Consider the following 17352-nt stretch of genomic DNA (forward strand, 5'->3'; position numbering starts at 1 on the left):
TTTATTTTAAAGTACATTTTAAATTTTTTTAGTTTTGATTTAGTTTTTGTATTTTTTATGTTAATATTAACACACTGTACTTATGATAAATTTAAATACAAGACATACAAGTGTCAATAAAAATAGCATTAAAGTACATTTAAGTTATATTTAAGTTTTGTCAAGTTAATATATTTTAAAGCACTAAAATGCAAAAAAATGTCAGTACATAAATGCTTGTCAGTACATTTGGCAGTATTGATAAGGATTTATTGAATTCCTATTTAAGTGGGTCAAAAAAGTTCAGCATTTAATAGAAATATGAACTATAATACATTTTCATTTAATTGTAAATAAGTGTCTGAAAATATTATATTAAGTTTGCACTTCAATTATTTCCATAATAACCTTTTTTTTTAAATATGGTACAGTGTACTTTTACACAAGTTTGGAATTTTCCTAAAAATTATGAAATTGTACTTATTCGTTGGATTATTCTTTTAAATATCTGGGGAAAAGCATGTTATTCAGCTCATGTGCATCCCAAACAATGCATCCTTACACAGATACACACGAAATAACTCACAATCCGAATAAAAATCCCTTTCACTGGTCTTCTGTGTCTGCTCAGAGATGGCAGTCGAGGGCTCTGATCCCTCTGTGTTTGTCACCAGCACTTGGGAATTGACGCCTCAGCACAGAAGAATAAACACCCTCATTACCAGGACAGATGCAAAACCAAGCATAGAGAATGTTCTGCATCAGGAGTCTTGTCAAGCTAACTTGCTCGTCTCATTCTATGTAGTGTCTTCTACTTCTATCTCTATAAAATACCAGTTGTATTTTCTTACCATTGTCCAACAGGATCAGGTTGTTACTGACCTTTGAGCCTGAAGTGGTGTCCAGAGTTGAAGAAGTGACGGCAGTCGAGGCCTCACTAATGGTGCTGGAGGGCCGTGTGGTCGACTGTGGCTGCTGCTTCAGCATGTGTTGGCCAGTGCTGCAGAGGAGAACACGGTGATGGCTCTGTTATGCTGCTGAATGGCTTTACATTTAACACATTTCATTAAGGCTGCACAATTTAAATCAGAATAAAACTGAAATCCTGGTATTGCTTAGTGCAAATACTGTAATTGAATTACATATTTTTGCTGCATGTTTCAGAATGAAGAGCAGCACTGGGTCCTTTTACACGCGAGCAGCTTATGATTCATTGTTATAGTGTCTCAGAGCAGTAATTGTTGCTCCACATGGACAAATATCTCCATCTGCTCTGAGTTTGGAACGCTCCAACCATCTTCACAAACTGGCAAGAAAAAGTGCTTATAAAGAGTTTGCTGTCAACAATAAGATTTTTTCATTAAAATAAAACCTTGGTTTTAGTTTTACTATGTGTATAGTATCATTTTATTTATTTAAAAAAATCATTTCATAACTCAGCATTCATTAAAAAACAAATGCCCATTTATTTTCATTATTTATGCAATTTTGAACCTAAATACTTTCTACAGCAACTTTTTTAATCTGCTTTTTTGTCTATTCAGTCATGTTCTCATTTAACACCATAATGATATTAAATGATCTTTTAGGGGTAATTTCTTAGCTGAAATTGAGATGAACTAATATCCACATCTTGTAATTAATTAGATGAAACATTTGAATCATTTGAAAGACCTAACTGACATATAATCAAAAAAAATTTTTTTGAAGTTGCGCAGCAGTACAAACAGCACACAGCAAACCTGAAAAAAAAAAACACACATACATCTTAAATAGCAAAAAAACAAACAAAAAAAAAAAAATCCCAACATTTATGTTACACAAGTAATTATGAAACATGGATACTACTAATGAGGCACAAACCCACTTATCAGCACAATCAAGGCCATATAAACACAGTTTTGCCATGTCTACCTTTGTATAATAACCTATACTACCCATAATTACTCATACCATACTATTTCTGCATCATGAAAGCAATGGCTAGAAGTTCAAGTTGTTTTCCAGAATTTCACATCAGTGTAAAAGTGAAATCCTCTTCCTATGTGATCAGAAGTCTTAGTCATAGTGCTAGTATAGTTGAGTGCTAGCATATGACAATATGTTTCATTACTCTCAGTAATTTGGCAAGAAAGTTACACTTCCTATACAGACTGTAACCATATTTTCCACCAAACCATCACAAATACAGTTATTGTTACTACATTAAAACTGGAGTTACTCAGCTGCCAGTCATTAGAAAAATTAAGCAAATAAGACAATAAATAAACTTGACACTTCATTTAATAATGAAAAATTTTGATAAAACTTTCAGTAATTATCAATTGTTTTGTGTGCTCTTCTGAAATCAGTTATGAATTAAATGTTAATTCTGTCATTTTTATCTAACCCTCTTGCTGTTCCATCTGTATGACTTTATTACGTAGAACATAAAATAAGATATTGTGAGAAATACCTTCATGGTCAACAGTAACCAAAATGTTTGCTTAGCAACATACTTCAAAATATTCTTCAAAATAATGGCATGCTGGTGAAGTATGATGACAGAATTTTCAATTATGTGTCAACTATCCCCTTAAATCTGCTATACGAAGTGCTATTAGTGTGTAGCTGCCAATGCAGAACACTCCAAATTAGTCACTTAAGGTTCCATGACTGTTAGAAATCAGTTGACTATGTAGGCAGTAGGAGTTATAATTTATGTAAAGCTAATGGCTATAGACGGTATATGAAAACGAGCTCCTACCAAAAGTGACAATCAGTCACATAGCATTCTAAAGCTCTGTTCATTACTAATTCACAGTAGAGATACATACAGTAGTACCTGTTTTTAATATCACAGGTTCACTTCAAAAGCCTTTTAGTAAATTACAGTTGCCGTGATGTGTCAAGTATAATTCCCAATGATTAGACCGGGAATGAACTTTCCCTTAAGTGCTCACTGAACTGGATGACAAATGAACTCCCTCAGGCAGTCAACAGAACTTATGCAAACTGACAAACACCTTTTAAAACATATTTGTGATCAATATCCCTTTAATATTCTCCTTTTTGTCCAATTAGTTAATCAGAACATTGGTTGAAACCAACCTCAAAAAGAAAGGACACATATGGCATTGCTTGGCAGAGTCCATCTTCAATACCTTCCAAAGTTTTGAGTAAAACTTCTGCATCTTAATAGTAAGGAATACACTACCATTAAAAGCTTGAGATAGGTAAAAAAAAAATTACAAATTAAAAGAAGACCGGCTTACCAACGCTGCATTTATTAAATCAAAATCCAGTAACAACTGTAGTATTGTGAAATAGTATTATAATTTAAAATGACTGTTTTCTATTTGAATATATATTAAAATGTAATTAATTCCTGTGTTGGTAACTGATTTTCATCTACTGATTCCAGCTGGCATGATTACAAAGGAAACTGTCTACAAGGACCACAACATTTAGTAATAACAATCTACTGCCAGCACAACAATAAAGGTTGTGCTTTTATTACACCCTGACCTTATGTCAAATCATAAGAACAGTCCTCTTCAAACTATTCTTATACTATACTCTGTAAACCTCACGACCATAAAATGCCGTTATATTCTAGTTATAACCAACCATAACTCAAACCATTAACATAAACATGTATAGCATGTCTGTAATAATTATTACCATTAATATTAGTTTTTTTATAGTGTCTGGGGAGATGGTTGAGGAAACCTCACAGCACGACTCTCACACTTAGATTCTTAGAACAGATGGCCAGATAGACAAAGAGCCAACATACAAAAGAAACAGAAAAAAACAGACTGTCCTTCTAGATATGCACATTTGACAAATCTGTGGGCTTTGGGCATGCAAACCTCTCTATCTCTTTTATTCAGTGGCTCTTAGTAAAGGTGTGGAAAGAATCAGCATGGTATAGCAGCATGGCGCAGCAGTTACATGAAAAGATCAATATTTCTAAAAGCATTGCTTTTGAAGTTTAGAAATCTTTTAGATATGAAAATATTGATGGTTAAAGCTAGCCTAAAATGAGCCTGATCCTTTAGAGAACATATATTCGATGTGAAATGTCCACTGAATGGCGCTAAAAGAGTGTTTGGATTGTTCCCCGGAACAGATGAATGTACATACGGTACGATTTATGTGACATTGGTTTGTACTTGGCACCGCAGTTCTGAATTGAAATATCCGTCGAGCTGCACTATAACTCTAATGCTCCGTGATGTTTTAAAATAACGTACAATCTAGACTACTCCTAAACCTACCGGATAGTACGAACAAAAGTGAATGTGACGTAAAAACGCGATTAAGCCTGCCATCTTTAAGCTCTTTCATCTTGAGTCATGTTTTTCACGAGATTTGTACCCAAGGATTCCGCATCCTAAGTCCAAATCCGGGCCGGCTGAGCTACCGAGCAAGGTTGTCATGTCCGGAAAGCGAAATATTTGGAGCTGTAATCATAACTGTGTACTAAAACGATTAAAAGCTACCGAGCAAGGTTGTCATGTCCGGAAAGCGAAATTGTTGGGTCCTGGTGTTATATGTTTGAGTTTTTGTAGTGTTAATTTCTGTTGGGTAGAACCTGCAGTGATATGTTCGAGCTACCAGTTTTTGTCATGGGATCAGGTTGCCTAAAATGTTACTGATACAATCTGACTGTGACAGTCTCTGGCAGTTATGCTATTTTTAATTAAAACTAAAACTATTAATTGTTTTCTGTAATTGAAATAAAGATGATGTAAAATAAATATAAATATTAAAAAAAAAATTTAAATGTTCAATTGCCTAAAATAATTAAGAATTATTTTACAATTGCCTCAGCAGCTAACTGAAATAAGTAAGTTTAAGCACTAAAATAATCAAAACTGAAATAAAAATACATTAAAGCTAACTGGAAAAAATAAAATAAAATAAAATAAAATGACAAAAGCACATAATAAAATTACTAAAACGTACACTACTAAAATAAAAATGGAAAACATAAAAATTAAAGGGGTCATATAATGCGATTTAAATTTTTCTTTTCTCTTTGGAGTGTTACAAGCTCTTAGTGCATAAAAGAAGATTTGTAAAGTTACAGAGACTAAAGTCTCAAATACAAATAGATATTTTTTATAAAAGTTAAGACTGGTCCACGTCCTCCTAAAATGCCTCGTTTACATGCCCCCACGTCTAGGTCACTGTGTGGAAAGATTTGCATAACACCGCCCAAATGTTCACGCAATGAAAGAAGGCATAACTTTTATTCCTCGCTGTATTGTTGGTTGCCGCCACCACCATGTTGTGGAGATGCTGTGTGTTTAGTTGTGAAGGCAAAACTACTTTGTTTGGCCTTCCAAAAGTGGACGATATCTGCTTCATCATGCCTAGAGCTGATCCGTGCTAGTCACTGAGGAAATACATCAACTTTGCGCTGTGGATCGCCGGATACGATGCTTTGTTTGGCCTTCCAAAAGTGGACGATACTCCTTTGTCGAATCTGCCAGCCATACCGTTCTCAAGATCGCTGGCCGTTCCTCACTCAAGCCCGCTGGCCGCTGCTCACTCAAAGCCCATTCGTGTGTGATGCTGTGTGATGCATTTTATGGAGGACTGTTTCCTGAACCTGCGTACAATGTGATAGCCTACAATGGGTCTGTGCTCAAAGGCTGTTCTATAAAGTGAGGCAGTTCCAACTTTGCAAGGACAGTCTGGCACTTCTGACTCATAGCCTGTAAGTAAATTTTTAATATTTAAAGAATTTACTACTGATGATTCAAACGCGGGTTTTAAGCAGTGTAGAGTAGCCATTGTTGTTTGTTGTTTTCCGATCACAAATGCAGACATGGTTTTATGTTTACGTGGCACAATAAGCAATGCAACGCGTAAAAACACAGTATAAGTCATTATAATCACTAATGGGTCTTATTGGTTTTGTCTCATTGTGCCAGGAGATGGCATCACAGTATGTTAAGGGGTGTAACATTTCCGTCACACGCTTGAGGTATTCAGCCAATCACAACACACTGGATAGCTGGCCAATCACCATACACCTCACTTTTCAGACCGATGAGCTTTGTAAAAATAGACACGTTTCAGAAAGGCGGGGCATAGAGGAGCAACAATAATGTACATTATGTGGAAAAAAATGTGTTTTTTTTAACCTTAAACCACATAAACACATTGCATTACACCAAATACACAACATAATGTTCTTTTTAGCAACGTTACATGACCCCTTTAATGCTAATTCAAAATATTAACTAATACAATAATAGTACATAACACCAAAATAAAACTGTGATATTCTGATGCTTAGATATGTCAAGGGGCCTCTGGGGCCCCATACATGGCCTGTGTACCATCCCAAGCCAAATGAGCCCCTCTCCATGTTTCTATGATATATTAGTTATGGCTGGGGTCACTAGTCTGTCAATATGACAGTCTGTCAATATAAAATGTCACTGCATGTTTTCTACCAGAACACTGTATTATTGCTTAGCAGAGTAATAGCATTCTATATGTTTGTTGTAAAAATACTGCAAAATAAGTTCTGTCTCCAAAGTCTGTTCACCAAAAAGTTAAACCAAAGTTTTAAAACTGATTCAGAATTATACTTAAAAGTTTCGAAAGAGAACAAGTTCTTCCAAAACAATCTGTCCTCATACTCTGCATATTGTATAGTAGTTTGGTTATTATATGTTCCCTACAGCACATATTAGATCTTTCCAACATGTGCCTGGTCTACTTACATACATTAAGAGCCAATGACACATTACCTGTGGTTCTCAGAAAGCCTCATGCACCCACACAGCTGTTAATGAGATGCATCCATTAGGAGATGGCAGCCACCCTCTCGCCGACAGACGCTAAGAGCAGCCCAGTCTTTGTAATATACACACTAATATGAGCTGCTTTTAGAGAGATCCAGGTTAGATAAGAGCGGTGGGCAGCTGTTGAAACAATGTTCTAATGGCAGATCCTTCTCTGACTAGAGCTGTTGGATTGTGTAACGTTATTATGAGGTTCCCTAACATAACCTGAAAGATATTGCTGCATCTCTTAACAGCATTTAATGACAGGCCAAAATTTAGGTTTGTCTTTGATAAGGAATATGACTGAATGAATCTCTTGATGAAGAGCATAACAAGTTCCCTGTGTGCATGTTTGAGAAAACAGACAGCTGTAATATAAGTTACAACTTGACAGCACCAAGAGGGGATCTGAGTGAGTGAGACTATTGACAAATGCCAGTAGAGACATGTGCTTAAGTCAGCTGTGTCCTTCCAGCTTTGCATCTGCCAACATATAGATCATGAACATGATATATCATAACTGTATGATGGTACTGATTTTTTAAAATGCTTGAAAAGTATTTTAAGCTCACCAAGCCTGCATTTGTTTGATTAAAGTATAGTAAAAACAATAATATTGTAAAATGCATTTACTATTTAAGTTGTTAAACTGTTTTCTATTTTAATATACAGTAGTCAACATTTGAAGTGGATCTAAGTTCATCAAAGTTGTCCTAAGACAAGAACACATTTTGGTTTTAGGTTTTAGGACAACTTTGATGAAAGGTTTTCATCCACTTTGAATGTTGACTAATAGATTTTCAGCAGCCATTACATTTTTCACTTGATCATTCAGAAATCATTCTAAGCTGATTTGATGTCTAAGAAATATTTAGCAATGTTGATAACAGTTATGCTGATTAATGAAAAACGTGATATGTTTTATCCAAAATTCTTTGATGAATATAAAGTTAAAAAGAACATTTGAAATGTAATTTTTTGTAGCAATGTTAAAATTCTTACTGTCATGTTTGATCAATTTAATGCATCCTTGACCCTGACCCCAAATATTTGAATGGTAGTGTAGAATATCAAAATAGGAAATATTCATAGTTAATTACCAGTGTTGGGGAAAGTAACTTTGTCATGGTTCAGGGTGTACCATCGGCTTCTCCCTGTTGTCTGTGCTGTCCTGTCTTCTTTCTGCAGCTCGTGACCTGGGCAATTAGCGCTGAACTTGTGCACAGGAGCACAGATCACGAGCTGATCACCCTCGCCTGTTGCTTGTTCCTTTTACCCTTATAATCTCTCGGATTGCTCTATCACCAATATTTGGATGCCCTCTGATGGTCGTTCCGTTCTCCAAGCCTTGTTACACTTTAATGGGGCTATTCATCAGTTGTCTGCTTTGATCGATTCTGGAGATGAGGGTGAATTTATGGTATCCAAGCTGGCCACACGCTTGGGTATTTCACCTGTGGCTCTGGCCGAACCCATGTCGGCACTCTTCTCACCAGAATAACTCATTCTACTAAACCTATTACTCTCACTCTCTCAGGCAATCATGCTCATTGACTCATGTTTCCTCCTCATTCACTCTCCCACCACTCCAGTAGTTTTGGGACACACCTGGCTGGTCAAGCATAACCCTTAATTCTGTCTTGGCCTAGAGCCCTTGTAATTTTCCCCTGTAATGTCTTGTTCTGTGTTGCAGGAGGATCCGGTAAGCCTGGCGAAGGACTTGAGAGTGGTTTTTAGTAAGTCCCGAGCTTCATCTCTTCCTCTGCACCGCCCATAGATCTGTTGCCTAGCACTTCTCCGCCTAAGGGGCATATTTACTCTCTTACTGGACCTGAGAGGGAGGCCATGGAGATGTATATTCACAATTCTCAGGTAGCTGGTATCATCCGGCCCTCTTCCTCTCCGACTGGAGCAGGGTTCTTCTTCGTGGATGGATCGCTGCACCCCTGCAAAGACTATCAGGGTTTGAATGACATCACTGTGAAGAATCGTTATCATTTGCTGTTGATGTCATCGGCCTTCAAGCTCTTGCAGAGAGCTACCATCTTTACGAAGCAGGACCTCTGCAATGGTAATCATGTAATTCAGATTAGGGAGGGGGGCGAATGGAAGACCACCTTTAACACACCTGCTGAGCACTTTGAGTATTCAGTCATGCCTTTCGGACTTTCTAACTCATTCTAATTTACTAATTCTAACTTAAAGAGTCACTGTGTTTTGGCTCCCATCCTCGCTAATCCTGTCCCGTCTTGTCAGTTTGTTGTGGAGGTGGATGCATCCAGTTTGAGCTGTGGGTAAGGGCTCCAATCGACCCTCAGCATGGCTACTCCAGCCGCTTGCCTTTCCCTTCGCACCCCTGGTCACACATAGCTATGGACTTTGTCACAGGCCTACCCCCATCTAATGGCAACGCGGTATTTCTTACGGTGGTGTACAGCTTCTCGAAGGCGGCCCATTTTATCCCCCTCCCCAAATTGCCCTCAGCGAGGGAGACAGCGGCTGTTGTCTTGGATCACGTTTTCCGTATTTATGGCCTCTCGATGGATGTGATCTCAGACAGGGGTCCCTCTTTAAGTCTTAAGTTTTGGACAGAGTTCTGTCGAAAGCTGGGGGCACCTGCGAGTCTCTCTTCCAGGTACCACCCACAGACTAACGGTCAGGCTGAGCATGCTAACCAGGATCTGGAGAGGGTCTTGCACTATGTGGCATCTGCTGAACCGTAATCTTGGAGTTCCAGGTTAACTATGGTCAAGTACGTGAATAACTCCCTCCTGGTCTCGTCTACGGGTTGTCTCCCTTCCAGGGCTGTTTAGGCTACCAGCAACCATCATTCCCCTCTCAAGAACCCGACGCCGTTGTTCCTTCCACGCATGCGTTTATTCATAGATGCCTCCATACATGGAGGATTGCCAGAGAAGCCCTCACTTGGACTGGCGACAGGAACAAGGTGTCTGCAGACCATCACCTCACAAAGCCCCCACTTTTCATGTGTGGTCAGAAGGTCTGGTTGTCCTCCCAGGACATTCCTCTCAGAATTCCCTCACGTAAACTGGGACCCAAGTTTATTGGACCATTTTCCATTACCAAGATGCTCAGTCCGGTCTCCATCCGACTCAAACTTACCCCCCAGTTCAAGAATATCCACCTGGTTTTTCATGTCTCCAAAATCAAGCCCTTCATTCGCTCCCTCCTTCAGCCCCAGACCTCTGCCCTTCCGCCTCCTAGACTCACTGAGGGGTCACCGGCTTATACTGTACATCGACTCCTTGATGTGAGATGTAGGGGTAGAGGCCACCAGTATTTGGTGGACTGGGAGGGCTATGGTCCGAAGGAGAGGTGCTGGGTTCTGGCTCGTGACATTCTGGATTGTGCTCTCATTGACCAATTCCATCTGCATCATGGTGAGTCCTCCGGGGATGCCTGGAGGCATCCCTTAGGGAGGGGGTACTGTCACGGTTCAGGGTGCACCATCGGCTTCCCCCTGTTGTCTGTGCTGTCCTGTCTTATTTCTGCAGCTTGTTACCTGGGCAATAGTGCTGATCTTGTTGCACAGGTGCACAGATCATGACCTGATCACCCTCACCCGTTGCTTGTTCCCGTTACCCTTATAATCTCTGCTGTTTCTGCCTCTTGTTGTCAGTAGATCTTCCTGTGCCTTGTCTTTTGTGTTCTGATTTATGCTGTGTTCTGTTTTTTGTGGCTTACCTCTCTTCGATTGTGTCCAGGATGCTTAGATGAGGAGTGACAGTTTTCTTTTGTCTTTGCTGTCTCTCTAAGATCTAGTCTTGTTCCTTGTCCTGCATGTACACAGTTTCTGGGGATCTCTTTAGGTAGAGCTGTCAGCTGAGCTTGTCTGGACAGCTCTGGAGCTCCCTTACACATCCTTTATGTTTGTTTTTTGGCATCTTTACTTCGGCGGTGTACTCTACCTAAGTGTAATAAATGTTGTTCTCTCATCCTCTGCATTTGAGTCCTCTGTTCAATCGGCTGTGACACACTTTTAAAGGTAATGCATTACAATATTATGTTACTCTCTAAAAAAGTAACTAATTGCATTACTTAGTTACTTTTTATGGAAAGTAATGTGTTAAGTTAATTTTGCATTACTTTTTCTCATCTGTGCTAGTAGTGTTGCTTTCGTCAATGAAAATTATGACTAAATATCATCGTCAACGCACCTTTATTACGTCACGAAAACGAGACGCAACATAAATGCTGGTCATCTGACGATGACTAGGATTAAATGTATAATGCAATATTGTTCGGTGAGAAGAAGTCATTTGCCAGTACAAGTCTTGTGATGAATGAGTTGATGAATTAATAATTTCTTTATGTACAAACTTAAAACAATCTTAAACTATTGGCTGTATTTCGCATCAAACACAAGACAGCTTTAAGCAAGTAGTGTAGAATTAATATCTAAATTAATTCTAATTTTATTTTAACCCTCTGGAGTCGATTAACGCGTATACGCGTTTTGGGGTATTTTCTCCTGATAACCCCGAAAAGAACTTAAATTACACTTTCAGTTTTGATCGTACAGATAAGTGCAATACATCAATCGAATCTGTAATGGGTCTACTTTTTTTTTTGTATACAGACATAATAACAACAAAACTTTGTGCACTTATAAAATAAAGATAACAAACAAGGAGTGCTGTCTGCAGCCTTTGTCTGCGCTGATCTTCAGATACAAATGCGTCATTAAAATGAACTGTAACTCAGTGAGTACTCAACACAGAGACATGAGAGATATATCTATAGAAAGCCTGACATGTCTACTTTTAAACTAAACAAGGGCTGCTGAAAACAAATATTCTGTGATAAAGTAATCCATATGAAAACAACGCGATGTCCGTTTTTCACGTCTACCTTCATTATCTTCTAATGCGACCACGCCCCCGCGCCGAGCGCGCTTTTGAGATTCAAATGTTTCACTGAAGCGCGCGGCTTTTGAATACGCCCACACAACAGAAGACAACGCAGCGAGACTGTTCTTCAAGTTTTTATTATTTTACTGTTTGCTTCGCGATGAGAGGAATAAGACATAATTCACCCCAAAAAGATGTGATGTGGTTGAGGATTTGAGATTTGGATTTCCTCAGAAAAAAGAATGAAGCACTTTATTCAGCAGAGTTCATAAACACGAGTAAGTCTCTTTTTATTTATTTATATACTTGTACTAGTTTTTCACATAACGTGTAAACATTTTACTAGTTAGACTTTTTCCAAAGACTTTTTCCAAACTATAATTCCTGACTAAATGTATAATCAAGTGAAATATTATGAAGTTTCAATAACAATATTACACTACTATACCATTCAAAAGCTTGATGTAAATAATATAAATGTAACAATAAATGTAACTGTAACAAATGTAACAATCATTGCTGTTCTTTCAATTTATCCCCCCTAAAAAACTTAAAAAAAATATTCTCAGCTCTTTTCAACATTAATAATAATAATAATAATAATAATAATGATGATGATAATAATAACAATAAATGTTTTTTTTGTAGAAAATAAGATTGTTAAAAGGATTTCTGAAGGATTGTGTGACTGGAGTAATGATGCAAAAATTCAGTTTGAAAGTCAGCTTTGATTTTTCCTAATAAACTGTTTAACTGCACTCACAAGTGAATATTAAATTATGTTGTGGGATAATTAAATATATTCTAAATAAACTACAAACATAAAATTATATAGATTTATTTTGTCCTCACATTCTTTCTTGTAACTCATCCCTCTCAGTGACACAGCTGACTGAATGGCTCATTATGCAGCTCATTATGCAGGCCTTTGTCTTCTCAGGTGTGAATTCATGATAGTTGACGCCTACTCGCATATGACTTTTACCAACAAAAAGTGTCTTAGAAAATTTAAATCAATATATTGTTTTCTGTAAGTGAGTAAACAAGATGATTTTCAAATCATTTAGAAAAAAAAAATTCTAGGCTACAAGCTCCAGTTCTCAAAATTCCTGGGAACCATTTTTCTGTATGTGTTTTATTGCCTTTTTCAAGTGATTTAACATTTTTAGTTTTTCACTAACCACGCATAACATTTTTTTTCTCAAAAACACAATCATGTACATACATGCTGCTCACATATTATTATAGCCTAGTTTGTGCTGATTACAGTGATATTAGACTTTAGCCATTTAGATATTTATAAGAAACTGAAAAAAGCACAAATGTCAGGGCATGACAAAACTTCTCCAGGCCCCAAAAATACCCTTAGACTCCAGAGGGTTAAACAAAAAAAATAAAACGTACTTCAAATAAGCACCTGATGGAGTTTGAACTTCACATTAAACTGCTTCTGTTTCACACAAACGCTGGCACAGATGTGCATGTTCGGATCCAGAGCTGTGCAGAAAGTTACATACACATACATACAAATGAGTTTGTGCGCACTCAAAGCGAACCTCCGGCAACACTGTGATGACGTCATATTTTCCGCGCTTACCCAAGCGAACCTGCGGATGCGTCAAGTATAAATTAGCCTTGACACAGAGAAAGGGGCCAATGGCCGGCCAGCCGGGGTTCGTCTTTGGGAGAAAAATGAGCTGATTTTTTAAAATTTATTTTATTTTATTTATTGTTTTTATTTATTTTATTTAAATTTTTGTGTGTGTACTTCTAACATGTTTAGTTGGAAAAATAAATGTTGTAAATTCAAATCAGAGTGTCTTCCGTGTCTGGAATGGATGTATTCTTGAGTCTATGAGGAGACAATAATATAATAAGATAACCTTGTTTGAAATGGGTTTGGCTAAAATAAAATTTTGGTTTTGTCTATACTACTAGGAACTTGTACTATATTGACTGGGTTAAATAGAATGGCATTACTAAAAAGAGACTAAAATACAATTTTCAATGACTAAAACTAGACTAAATGTCATCAGTTTTCGTCGACTAAAACTAGACGAAAATAGTCATGGATAATTCTGACTAAAATAAGACTAAAACGCTCAGACTTTTAGTTGACTGAAACTTGACTAGACTAAAAAGAGTATGAATGTAACTAAAACTTATAAAAACTAAAATGACAGCTTCACACAAAGACTAGACTAAAACGAAAATTAAAACAGGCCACCAAAAACAACACTATGTAATGGGCTTGCATTTTTGTTTTTAACATAAAAAGTTATATTTTTGGCAAATGCCCTTTCAGACCAAAATTAATAAGCCTCCATCTGTACAGTAGAGGATGCAGCTCGAACAAACCATTCAGCTGTGCTGCCAGTCAATAAATAGTAAAAAAAAGTAACTGGAATTACATATTTGAAAAAGTAACTCTTGTAAATTAATAAGCATTACTAGTTACTTGGAAAAAAAGTAATCAGATTACGTAACATGCATTACTTGTCATGCATTACACCCAACACTGTTAATTACGTTAATTAACCCTCATTAGGCCAAATTTGACAAATGTACCCTGTGATTTATTGGTCCCACTTTATATTAAGTGGCCTTAATCACTATGTATTAATTACAGATGTAATTACATGCAGGTATTTTTAAAATATAAGTCCAATGTAAAAACATGAATGTACACAATAAGTACACTGTACCAAATGATTAATTTAAATGTAAGTACATAGTAGTTAAGTCTGCTTAATATAAAGTGGGACCGATTTATTATTTATAACCATTAAAGGGTTATATTTAATCCTTAAACACAGTTTTGAGAGAAAATGCTGCTGGAATTATTTTGGTCCTATATGCAATTCACTAATGCTTAATAAAAGGTCTTATTGACATGGAGCATGAGACATGTAGCCTGAGCTTTTTAGTGTATGACGTCTCATTATTTAATCTATGGTATTAGAAACCAAACTCAAGAACTAGGCTGCTACAGTAGTTTGAGACAACATAAATATAAGCAAACAAGAAATGACCTAGACATGTCAAAAGACAATACTTACTGGTCCTGAAGTCTGAAATCAGAATTCTCAGCAGAGATCTGGCCTGTCACTGGATGTATGAATGTAGTCGTCCTCTGGTTATGGCTACAGATTAGAAAAAAACAAAGCGCATTAGCATGGTGATTATTATGCTTCCCTGCAGCAAAAACGCATCAACACCTTAGATTTTCTCAGACATGTCCATCACAAAACAAATCACACACACCAGTGATAATCACTGGTGTTTGACTCTTTAATCATGTTGTTTACTCAGTAACCTGTGATTAATGCAAACATATATACAGTATATAACCTAATGTCATCCATCATAATACAAACAGTAAGAAAGAAAGATATAACTAGAAAAGATTTATACTCTAAGTGTAACATAGTCTGAGGTTTGGCAACATGTCAGCATGACATGTATTTCCAACGTGTCTATTTTAGGAAACTGCATCAACATCAAGAGTGGTCTGTTACATTTGAGGGGGAGATGACTGCACAGCAGAAATACGCTGTGCACCATATCAACCGAGGCATTGTTTCTACTATGTATTAAAGTGCTTCATGAAATGCACAACAAGAGACTCAATAACTGTGCTTGCATATGTAATCAAAGTTATGCTACAATCTATGTCTGAGCAGATAAAAAGCACCTTTCAAATCTTTAGATTGTTGAAGGAAGATGTTGTTTGGAAAAAGAACACAAAAGTAGTCTGATAGGAAATCTGATGGTTATATAATTATAGTTAGATTTACACGTATATGGTATTCAGAGAACCTTACATTGTCTCCACACCAGACTCAAGTTGGTTTTGTTTACAATGGGTGGCTTGTTCAGTCACAGACAGAAAAATGATGCGCTACTTCCGACAACACCACAAATGGATTCAGAGCATTAAGTGTAGATAGCCTCAATCTGCTGCCACGTGGCACAGCACAACATGACAACGGTCGTGACCATATTTAAATATAGAAACGATATAGTTTTGATTTATTGCAAAATATGCATATATATTATTGAAGTATTTTGAGAGCGTAGGAAGCTGATTCGATTACATCAATTGCAGCGCTTTATGGTAGTGGGCGGAAGTGAAAGCATTCTTTTGACACGCAATTTGATTGTTTTGAATCACTGATTAGTGGAGATTTATCTGCAGAATTATGGGTGATGTAGTTTTTAACCATCATTTAAAAAAACATATGAAATAATGCATCTGGTGGCTTCAACAAAAGCATATACCATTTATTAATAATTTTGTTACATATAGCTCTTTAAAAGTTTCAAAATAATTTCCCCTATGAAGAACATTAATGGAATTTTTACTTCCGGTACCCAAATGTTTCTTGGTATATATATATATATATATATATAGTCTTTGAGCTAACTCAAAGCAATATACAGTAAGAGTGTGAAGGAGCACTATAATGTAATAAAGAGCCAAGAAAAATTCAGCCTCGGAGACTGTAGTAGTATTTAACCATAGCACAGGAAGCTCACTGGTCTCTGAGAGATAAAGCATGTGGTATCAGACATGACTCCACCACCATCAACTCCCACGCTGCATCCTGAACGTTTGGCAGACAAGCCATGCAGAAGAGCCACAGAAGAGCTCTAAAATTATTTATAATAAATAAAATCAAATTTAAACCAAGTAGAAGATATGAAATGTAGTTTCTTGGCATTATAAAAATTGGTGTTGATCCCCCCCACACCTCAAAATACAAGCTATATTTTAAATGAATACAAACTGACCTCAAAGCCATGAATGTAAAACACTCCCTATCTGAACAGGAATGCTTTGAAGTCATGAGGCATCATTTCAACAGCAGAACACACTGGTGTGCATCTAGAGTGTAAACATATAAACTCAACATGCTTTTACACTTCCACTGAGGCAGAGAGAGGTAGAGGTGAGGTCAGAGCGCATTGTTTCCTTTCCAGTCGCTCCTATATATTTAAAGACCATAATTCACTGCATGGAGATGCCACACAGGTTGCAGCGACTATATGAGCTTTACAGTTGTTTGTTATGGAGCTCTTTACAATTCTGGCTGAAAGCCTGTGATAAGTGAAGGATTTGTGTGCACAAACATGGTGTGCATCCTTGACAGGATCCCCCAGGATCTCTATAATCGGCACACCTGTTTAGACTCGTGATCATGTAAAAAATACTCGCTATGTCTTGCTGCACAGCCACATCAGAAGTCTCACCTTCTCTTAAAGATTTATGTAGGGCTACACCATTATACAAAACAAACTAAAACTAATCAATTATCAAGTCGAAAAGGCTGCGATTTAATTAAATGTATGTGCTGTGAGTTTCATTGTGAAGTGCAGCTCTTGTTCTTGTACAAATTAAAATGATTATTTTTTCAATTATACAATGAAATATTTAATTTAAATATGATAGTAATCATTTCCCCCCAAATTAGATTTTTTCCTCAGATTGTACACACCTACATTTAGGTTTGGTCTCAATCTACATATTTATATTTATATATAGTATATATATATATATATATATATATATATATATAATATATATATATATATATATAATATATATATATATATATATATATATATATATATATATATATATATATATATATATATATATATATATAAAATTATATTTATATATATTATATATAATATATATATATTTA

The 17352-nt window shown here is 36.6% G+C and overlaps 1 protein-coding gene across 7 annotated transcripts in view; it reads right to left on the minus strand.

Moving 5' to 3' along the window:
* LOC109056733 (pleckstrin homology domain-containing family A member 7-like) overlaps window positions 1-17352 on the minus strand; it is a 94135-nt gene that overhangs the window by 40043 nt on the left and 36740 nt on the right. For all 7 annotated transcript variants that reach the window (XM_042743933.1, XM_042743928.1, XM_042743932.1 and 4 more), the window contains 2 exons: window positions 14701-14784; window positions 862-979 (listed from right to left, as the gene is read on the minus strand). In XM_042743933.1, coding sequence (XP_042599867.1) covers window positions 862-979; window positions 14701-14784 — 202 coding nt within the window. The remainder of the gene's footprint in view (window positions 1-861; window positions 980-14700; window positions 14785-17352) is intronic.

Source organism: Cyprinus carpio, chromosome B18, assembly GCF_018340385.1.
Source record: "Cyprinus carpio isolate SPL01 chromosome B18, ASM1834038v1, whole genome shotgun sequence".
NCBI lineage: Eukaryota > Metazoa > Chordata > Actinopteri > Cypriniformes > Cyprinidae > Cyprinus > Cyprinus carpio.